We start from the raw sequence: 10,631 nt of genomic DNA on the forward strand, positions 1-10,631 counted from the left end.
TAATTGTATGTCGTGTGTACCGGTATCACTGCTTTGGAACATATGTAACAATTCAGATACCAAAATCTCTGCCGGCCGCGGTGGCCGAGCGGTTCCAGGCGCTTCAGTCCGGAACCGCGCTGCTGCTACGGTCGCAGGTTCGAATCCTGCCTCGGGCATGGTTGTGTGTGATGTCCTTAGGTTAGTTAGGTTTAAGTAGTTCTAAGTCTAGGGGACTGATGACCTCAGATGTTAAGTCCCATAGAGCCATTTGAACCATTTTTTTAACCAAAATCTCTACGAATTTGTGCTAAAGAAAAAAGGTGATGACTTAAGCCAGTCACCTCGTATGATGTATTCTACGAGCAACTGAAAAAAGAAAAAAAAAAATAAATTGAAGGTATCTCATTTCAACAACAGTTTTTGTACCGCTGCTAATACTGATGTAAATTGTAAATCTTCCACGCGACGGTCTATGTTTCTGTTTAATACACCAAAACATAAATGTGCTGAAAAAGAAAAGCCATTAACGTCTTGTGCACAGTTCCTGGAATGCACGTCTGAAAAGGAGACCATTGTTATGTCTGAGAGGGCCTGCCTTTCGACAACTACTTTATACACTGAAGACCGAAAGAAACTAGTACACCCGCCTAATGTCGTGAAGGAATAGATATGCTCAATAACGTTCGTGTCTGAAGAGTTTGGTGGTCAGCGGAAGTGTTTAAACTCACGAGAGTGTTCCTGGAGCCACTCTGTAGCAATTCTGGATGTGCGGGCTGTCGCATTGTGCTGCTGCAATTGCCCAAGTCCGTCGAAATGCACAATGGACACGAATGGATGCAGGTGATCAGACAGGATACTTATGTACGTGTCATCTGTCGGAGTCGTATCTAGACGTATCAGAGATCCCATATCACTCCAACTGCACACGCCCCACACCATTACAGAGCCTACACCAGCTTGAACAGTCCCCTGCTGACATGCAGGGTCCATGTGTTCATGTGTATATCTCCATACTCGTACACGTCCATCCGCTGGATACAATTTGAAACGAGACTCATCCGACCTGACAACATGTTTCCAGCCATCAAAAGCCCAATGTCGGTGTTGACAGGCCCAGGCGAGGCATAAAAATTTGCATCCTGCAGTCATAATGGGTACTCAAGTGGCTTTCGGCTCCGAAAGTCCTTATCGATTATGTTTCGTTGAATGGTTCGAATGCTGACAACAGCTGATGGCCCAGCATTGAAATCTGCAGCTGTTTGTGGAAGGATGGCACTTCTGTCACGTTGAACGATTCTCTTAAGTCGTCGTTGGTCCCGTTCTTGCGGGATCTTTTTCCGGCCGCAGCGATGTCGGAGATTTGATGTTTAACCAAATTCTTGATATTCGCGGTACATTCATGAAATGGTCCTATGGAAAACCCCAATACATCGCTACCTCGGAGATGCTGTGTCCCATCTCTCGTGCGCCGACTATAACACCACGTTCAAACACTCTTAAATCTTGGTAACCTGCCACTGTAGCAGCTGTAACCGATCTAACAACTGCGCCAGACACTTGTTCTCTTATATATGCGTTGCCGTCCTCAGGACCGTATTCTGCATGTTTACATACCTCTGTATTTGAATACGCATACCTATACCAGTTTCTTTGGCGCTTCAGTGTAGTTGTGCGTCCATATGCAATGAGCTCACGTTCAAGGTGTTTCCTTGTTCATTATCTATTTGCTTTGAATATCCTAACTAAAGATATCCTAAGAAAGCATTGTGAAATTAGAACAAAAGGAATGGAGCAGTGCTTAACATCCCTTCTACGACAGGTTACAAATTCTGATTGGGGAAGGAATTTCAGAGGCAGATCTTTACCCCAGACTACGGGTTTCAACACTATTTCGAAACAAGCCATCTCAATCTGAAACCACACTAAATTATTTAGTCGCCGTTTATTGGTTCACCTTTCATGAATAGTCCTACTCGATATGTCTCTCATTAGCTAACAAAACAGCAGGGCGCATGAGACGAACTAGGCTAGTGCTCACCATCTGCGTCCCAGCCTCCTTCTATTTCATAGGCTGCAGACGACACGGCGAAGAGGAAGTCGTCTGGGAAGGTGGCGTTCTGCCCATGCGCCGTCAGCGCTAGGGCACCCATTACTAACGAGAGCAGCAGCATCTTGGTAAACGAAGAAACTGCACTAAACGGGCATCGCACCTTTCTTTTATGGTTACCTTTTTATCAGACGACAGCTCTACGCAAAGTGATTGTCATTGTCACCTCTTATAACCCTGGTAATTCACTGTACTTAAGAGATAGCCATCTTTTGTTAGGGGGTGGTCATAAGGGAAAACCAGTCTTTATGAAGAATTGCTGACACGGTAAAAGCAAGAGACCACGCTGTCATTGCGCAACAACGCATCCATTACTTGAGGAGTCAGCCGATGGGAACGATGCAGGGCTTCCCGTGGACTTGGCATACCACTAGACAGTAGAACTCATCCGCACAGCGCTCTATCTACCAGATAAGAATGATAACGAAGAGAGTACAGTAAAGCGCAACGGTACAGAAATATCGACAGAGCCTTCAGAACAGATGGCAGGGGAAAGTTTCTTATTATATTGAAAGTAATGTCTCTTTCGAAAATTATCTCAAGCAGTTGGTTAGATACCTTAGCAGCGAAGGGAACGTTAGATCTGATAGCAGCAAGTATGTTCGAAATTATCGATTCAGTGAATGTACAAATAGCCATCAGCAACCACAAGGCAGTGGTGGTACTGAAGTTGAACACCAAGTTGTTAACTTAGGAAGATAGTTATGCTTAACAAGTGTGAAAATAAGATGATAACAAAATAATTGAGCAACCATCATCTAGAAAAGAAAACAGTCTCTTGGGCGACGAATTTCAAGGCTGAACATTATTTGAAGGCGTTTGCCGTAACGTATTTTTTTTATGCATGACACTCAGCCGTTTGTCATTTATTATAACTACCGGTTTTGGCTTACACCATCATCACTATATCTCCATACATAAAAACAAAGAATGAAACAACTGGAAATGCACAAAATCCAAGCAGTTACATAGTGTTATATAAGTTAAGGGGGGAAGTAACGGAAAATTTATTTAAAAAATCATTACAGCCATACTTATTAATGTAAAAATCTAAAATTTTGCATGTGTAAAGCAAAAGAGTTGTGTTTTAACAGAAAAATATAATAAAATATGCAGGATTAATATTTTGCCAGAAATTAGAACCTTTAATTTTTTTATTGTCTTTTTAGCAAAAAGCCATAACTGAAATTCTAATCACGTAATTAATATGAAATTTTATTGTAGTGTCCTGAGAAGCTTATAAGACCACTGAACTACAGTTAATAATTTATGGTACAAACTGTGTCATTAACAGAGTTTTTAATTTGCACATCCAAAATTAACATTTTTATGCATACAATCATTTAAAAATCAGAATTTAATTGCAGGATCTCGTATTTATTTAGTTCCAGGTAGGCAGAAAAACGTTGCAAAGAGTTCCTGAAAATTTCATAGCATTAGCGCATATACTTTTTGAGAAAAGGCTTTTAATAACGTAAAAAATGTAAAGCAGAGAAAATGAGGTCAAAGATAGTTTTCTCATACTTCTACATGTAATAAGCTTACCTCAATTTTAAAATCCTCCATACTGATACTCCTCATCCTCCAGGTTTCTTTTCTCTCCTCTTCGAATCTGCCTGGACTGTATTTGCAGGTATGACACTTATCTGTTAGCTTTCTTGACCCTGCTCTCGTCGATGGTGTAAAACGCTTTTGTCGTAAACGCACGAGGATGTATACCAACTCTCTTCAGCACTTCAATTCTGCCATTATTTCCGTTATTGTAACATAAAACTGCATCATAAACAACTAATTTGAGTCTTCCTGGCAGATTAAAACTGTGTGCCGGACCGAGACTCGAACTCGGAACCTATTGTCGATAGAGCACTTGCCCGCGAAAGGCAAAGGTCCCGAGTTCGAGTCTCGGTCCGGCACACAGTTTTAATCTGCCAGGAAGTTTCATATCAGCGGCCACTCCGCTGCAGAGTGAAAATCTCATTCTGTAACTAATTTGAAAACTTCAAGTCCACAGAATGTCCTTTTTGAGCATCTAATCCAAATTAATTTATTGAGGCTTTCATTTGCACCTTGTGTCTTTCCGTGAAGACACTTCCTTAATAAATCAGTGTTTGCAAGAGACCTGAACGTTGGCTTAATAGCGTTCATAACAGGTTCTGGTAATTAGAGTTTATGTGAATACGTCTCATTTCTGTTGTTGAACTTACACCAATCGTCTTTCAGACACAGATTGTTCATTGGTGTTTGATGAGTGGATAATTTGTGGGAAAAAATTGCCCACACAGTACGCCTCATTGCCTCTAAATTATGTGTGTTTTTCCTGATAGTATCCCATAAAATAACTAAAGAGAATCAATTCCTTTCAGTGGTTTTCCATCATCAAGTACTTCACCTATCTTCCCTTTCAACAAGCGACGAAGCCTACCACCAAGCCTCTTTTGGATGTGGCCAACACACTCCAACTTTTCTATTGTTGTATTGTACTGATTTTTATCTGTTACAGCTTTGAAGGAAGAGGAGTCTCAACCACCTAGGTATTTAGTATATCTAACACGATACTGGTCCTCAGGTCTGGAGAACATCCTCACAACTGCAGCAGCCTCCATGCCCCAACCTGAGCTACTATAATTTTTAGAGCATACTATTGCATGCTTTTTATGCCACAGTTTCTCATTGTCTTCATTGTTGGACATTTTCCTTGTTGCACGCTGGTGGCAGTATTTAGACGTAATTTCTACATCTAAAACTTTACCTGAGTCAATACCAATAAAAGATTGCGCACTGGTGTTTGGTCAATGGATTAGATGTGTGAACCCTTTTCATCTAGGTCTCATCTACAGAGAAACACAGGTCAGTAGCATTTGTAGGAGATTCACTGTCATAAATATCTACCTCACGATCTATTTCTTTTTGGCCTATTTCCACAATTCCTCCACTGTTTTCTTCATAGAAACTTTGGCAGTATCGCGTACAGTTTTTCAAACCTTTCACAAGGTAGAGGCATGTTCAGAAAAAACAGACAATAAATTACCTCCTTCCCTGCCCTGCCCAAGGCATCTCGGGGCATATGTTAACGTAAAATTGCTTTCATAGGTACCAATGTCAGTTTTTTGGAGGAGAAAAACGAAAATTCATAGCCATACGATTTACAAATTAATTTAAAATCACAAGCTATTCCCACTCTTCTTTCTTCAACAACAATCATGCATTCCATGTTTTTACAGGTAACACATGAACATGTAAAACTTTATAGCCTTGAAGAGGAGCTCTAATTCAATAAGTCCGAATCCAGTGGAATCCACATCAACATCATTCACGCACCTATACATTTCTCGTGTCCTAAGTTTCTGTGCTGAAGCTGAGAGCTTATGTTCTTCATTTCGAGCTGCTTCCTCTTTTTTTGTTGGTAAACCGATTTTCATGAAACCTCCGTTTCCTAAATACAGTTTTTCCACCACCCATTATGCATAAATCTTGACTTCCGCGTAAAGGTTTGCGAATTCAACCTTCCACCTACTAATATGTGTTGGTATTCTCAAAACGTAAATAAACCACATTCAAGAAAGTTTTCAGGCAAAGATATAGATGTCAGCCAAAGATATCGAAAGATATCCGCTGGAGCAAGCAGTTTCTCAAATGTCGGGAAACGTAGGAGTGGCTGCCAGTACATAGTTAATCAGTTTAACAATTTAAACGCATTTCTAACGCTGTTATCACAACAAAATTCACACACAACATTAAACTGTGTAGATAAAGATAACAATATTTTTGAAAAATCGATTTTTTTGGACCAAAATCCATTACATCTCCCCTTAATACTTATAAAAGATCATATATTAGTCAAATTTCACAGCATATCACATCAATATGGCAATCTAAGTAATTACTGGTCCATTTGAACTGCTAAACATCTCCAGAACCAAACAGATGTCCTTGTACAAAAGGTGGTGTGTCCAATTTGGAATCAGAGTTAGAATTTATCGTCAGCTGACTACAGATGTATCATTAAGTATTCAATCATAGATGTTTGCTATGAAGAACAAACTAAAGCAAAGATACTATTAATGGTCCTTCATCCAAGTTAAAAGTTATTCCTACACGTACATAAAGCGTTGATCCTAGGTGCTAGATGAGAATAAAAGTTTTACTTTAAAATTACTAGTCAGTCGCACAAGAGTATAATGAAAAAGAAAACAGATAATATCTCACAACCAGTTGTGTAAACATGTAGAAAGCAAGAATAATATAGACTAGTGTGTAAGCAGTGACGGCTGATGTGTAAGAGACAAGAGCACGTGAACACCCTAACTTTCGACATCTTTCGGATTTAATGGTTATTTTTCTTTAATGCTGTTAAATGTAACATAGATGCCGCAATCTGAACAGTGGAGCACTTGATCTACGGCACTACAGCTCCCCTAGACTCCATGAAATTTGGCATCAGGGTCGCGAGCATACCTGTAGTTGTGCACATTTTACGGAGCTTTTGCACCTGCGCAATTGGGGTGACGTAACTGCGTACGGGCCGAATAGACACGGATATCATAAACAACGTGCACAACTGCTGGTTTACGTCAGTTCCACCGCATAATTCCCACTAGATGATAGCGTACTCCTCAGACATGCCAATTCACTCACTATATAGTAAAATTACATCTGATATCAGAATATGTTATAGTTATTCTGACAGAAAAACCTATTTTGTGGGTTTCTGAATGAGTTATAGTATATAAAGTTTTGAAGTTTATCGTATAGTAATCCAGTTGAGCTCTGAGGGTCATAAGGGCCTAAAGCACACCCATTGCGAGGTTGTAACATTTATTCATGCTTCTGAAATCTGATCTTATAGTGAGTCAGGTTAATCTGTGCTAAAGACCCACATTTTTTGTATGAAAATTCACGAAAAGCTGTATCACTAGTTTCCCTGATATTCACTCAAATGTGCTTGTGTGCTTTAGGCCCTTATGGCCGTCAGCGCCTCGTTTGTATTCTAGTCAAGTGACCATGTTGGTAGACGTTACTACTCGAGTTGAATCATCTCCATAAATGGCGCCGCGCGCGGTAGCCGCACGGTCTGGGGCGCCTTGTCACGGTCCGTGAGGCCACCCCCCTGCCCCCCGTCGGAGTTTCGAGGCCTCCCTCCTACAAGGGTGTGTGTGTTGTCCATGGCGTAAGTTAGTTTAAGTTAGATTAAGTAGTGTGTAGGCTTAGGGCCGATGACCTCTGCAGTTTGGTCCCATAAGACCTTACCACAAATTTCCAAATTTTTGGAAATTGCCGTATATGGCAGTTTGTGTTTGGAGCTGGTTGTTTACTGTGAAGGGATCGGCTTTCGTGTGCATCGTAAAGAAGAACTGTGTTGATTCTATATTACATGCAAACAGAAAAATAAAGATATGAGGGCCGGTCTTCAGTTTTGCTTGGGTAGCTCAGTCGGTAGAGTACTTCTCCGCGAAGGGTCCCAAGCTCGAGTCTAAGTTCGGCATACAGTTTTAATCTGCCAGAAAGTTTCATATCAATGCGTACTCAGGTGCGCAGTGAAAATCTCATTCTGGTAACAGAAAAGTAAATTACCAGGAAAAGTCAACCGCAAAGTAACTATGGACTTGGCTCAAATGTCTCTAAGTACTATGAGAGTCAACTTCTGAGGTCATAAGTCCCCTAAAACTTAGAAGTACTTAAACTTAACTAACCTAAGGACATCACACACATCCATGCCCGAAGCAGGATTCGAACTTGCGACCGTAGCGGTTCCAGACTGTAGCGCCTAGAACCGCTCGGCCACTACTGCCGGCTGAACTATGGACTGCAAAACCAGCTCCATTGATTGAGAGAGAGACGAAATTAAATACGCGTGACTACAAGTGAACAGTTAACAAGGAAGTTTACAATTAGCGTAAGTTTTTGTTGGGTGCAATGTAACAATATCTGATTTTCATCCCGGGAGTAGATTCGTCATTTAATGCATCTGTTACGGATCTTGTACATTTGTCTGAAAAGGAAAAGCATGAAAACTCTTACTTACACAAAAATGCGAAACGGAGAGTTGCAAAAGCTTACATATTATTTCGATCTTGCCCTAAGCTGTACTTAATTACATACAAAACAAAAAATTCATTTTTTTTTGTCAGAAAAGTTACGTAACATATTATCATTATTATTGTTATTATTATTATTGGCAGTGGCTGTAGTGTATAAACCTGTTAATAAGCATAACTATTATACAGCAGATTTCACACTCTCAAATGTATCTGAAATTGTGAACACCCAGAAGGTATACTCACGAGCCGCGACTGTGTGTAAGTGTAGATAATAAGTAAGAAAGGTGTGCGTAGTAGATTAGATGAAAGAAAAGTAATTACACCTAAGTCATTTAACAACTGTAGCACTTCCTTTCTCTACGTAATATGCAGTGTCAAGGAATTATGCCAAAGAGAAGGATTCACACAGCGGTGGATCTGGCGGCAGACTGCGGCTCCTGGGGACTTCCACCAACACAGACTTTACAAGTTCTCTTTGGAGGTCCAGTTTCCTTCAAGTTATCAGCTGTGATGAGACGGTTAAAAATTTTGTGAAAAGCAAAGCAAGAAAATGATGTAATTATATTCGTAAAAGCATTACATAATGTCAAGTGAAGCTATACATCAGCGAAAACTGTTATTGCAATACTTTTATGGTAGTGTACGATCGCATTTGTGTTTATAATGAACACCGGTTTCATTCGATTTTTAAACATCTTCAGAACCATTGTATCAGGTGCATTTAAAAACTAATCGAGCTGGGGGCTGTAAAATGGAAATGCTGAAGGGATCGCAATGCCATTGCCTACGGAACAAGGTGTGGTCCATAAAAGAGCGCTGCTGCCCCAGACTCTCTGCTAGAGGGACATAGAAGCACACCCACGAGACCCAGTCGCACTGAAAACAGGAAAATGGAGGCTTCAGCAGTACAGCAAAGAGTGCGTGCGGTGTCCATTCCGAGTTGTTCACCACAGGCAGATGTCTCATCCCTGACGTAAAACAGCACGCTTTTCCCGCAGGTGCTGCCGTCTCCCCCCCCCCCCCCTCCCCCTCCTGCCATCGCAGAGACACCTCGCTCGTGTTTCTGAAACACACGGTACAAGACTTTTGGTCTCGCTGGCTCTGGAACGGTTACCACTCTTCGCACACTGAATGCATCTACCCGTTGCAGTCTGAGAATGCGATGATTTGACTGTGTTGATACTGTTCGAATTTTGCTACAAATTCTTTTAGTTGCACAGATTAACATACTGTATAGTTTATTGAATATTTCTGCGTTGCTTTATTAGCATTGTGATTTTTCGTAGTTTTTTGTGTACAGCTCATGTTACGCTCTTCTAGAGGTTGTAGAGGGGACTCAGCAGATCACGTTTTACGTAGGAACCCATGACCGGAAACGTCATCCAACTTCGCTACAGAGTTATAGTCGCCAGCCTCTGTAAATGTATGTACATGGAGGATGATTCTGTGAGTATGTTGCAGACTTTCTGCGATGATAGACTAGGATAAATGTGTGAAATTGAGGTAAGGGCTCTCTTCACCGGAAATGAACGAATGGAAAGCTATAAACGAAAATCCTTTTGACACCACTGACAGTGGAGTACATGTACTGGTATTGTTGTTGCTAAGACTGTAGCGTAGGCAGCTTTAAGAGGTGGCAGTATCGACAAAACAAGGAAGCGAGTCCGGTAAACATGGACTTTAAAAAGCGTACCTCAGGAGCAGTGAGCGCTTGCTCATCTTCGCTGCTCTGCAAACATCCCCTCTTTTCAACAAGTGCTCATAGCTCTTAAGGTATGTATTTTAGAGCCATGTTTAATATGCATTTTTTCTTGTTTTGATTCATACTAGACCTCTGAAAGTTGGGTACCCTATAATCTTAGCAAGAACAGCACCGGTACATGCATTTTAGTGTCAGTGGTATCAAAACGATTTTCGCTTAAAACTTTCGACTCGTTCGTTTCCAGTAGAGGGACCCTTACCTCAAATTCACGCATATATCACTCTCCATCACCCTATAAAGGTTTTAACGTCATCACGGAATTACCCTATATATATATATATATATATATATATATATATATATATATATATATATATATATAGACGCCAGCGCCTATAACTTTGCTACATGTAGCATCGTTGAATGACGTTTCCGGACATAGGTTCCTATGTAAAACTTAGTAGATCAGGTCCCCTCCACAACCTCCAGAAGTGTGTAACATGAATTGTGAAACACTCTGTACATGTCATCGTGGAAAAATAATGGCTTAAGGCATCGTTAAATACTTGTTAATATCAATCGTTTGCTTTCCGTCAGTATGTTCTCATTCGGAATGTACGAGGGAACTTCAAAAAGTAAGTTACACATTACTATGGCAGGTGAAGTAACTTTTACTGAACTTGCACTACATTTCAAAGTGACAGAGCCACACGACACCATTTGCCAACATAGTTACCATGTCTCTGTAAACAATAGTCTACTATTCCTTGAATTCGTCAACGATAGAAGTCCACTCCTTAGT

General features: G+C 40.7%; 1 protein-coding gene across 1 annotated transcript in view; it reads right to left on the bottom strand.

Moving 5' to 3' along the window:
* Positions 1–2,153, bottom strand: part of LOC126199419 (myrosinase 1-like) — a 100,150-nt gene extending 97,997 nt beyond the window's left edge. The window contains exon 1 of the mRNA XM_049936337.1: positions 2,021–2,153. Coding sequence (XP_049792294.1) covers positions 2,021–2,153 — 133 coding nt within the window. The remainder of the gene's footprint in view (positions 1–2,020) is intronic.
* Positions 2,154–10,631: the final 8,478 nt, after the last annotated feature.

The sequence above is a fragment of the Schistocerca nitens genome, chromosome 8 (assembly GCF_023898315.1).
Source record: "Schistocerca nitens isolate TAMUIC-IGC-003100 chromosome 8, iqSchNite1.1, whole genome shotgun sequence".
NCBI classification, from domain to species: domain Eukaryota; kingdom Metazoa; phylum Arthropoda; class Insecta; order Orthoptera; family Acrididae; genus Schistocerca; species Schistocerca nitens.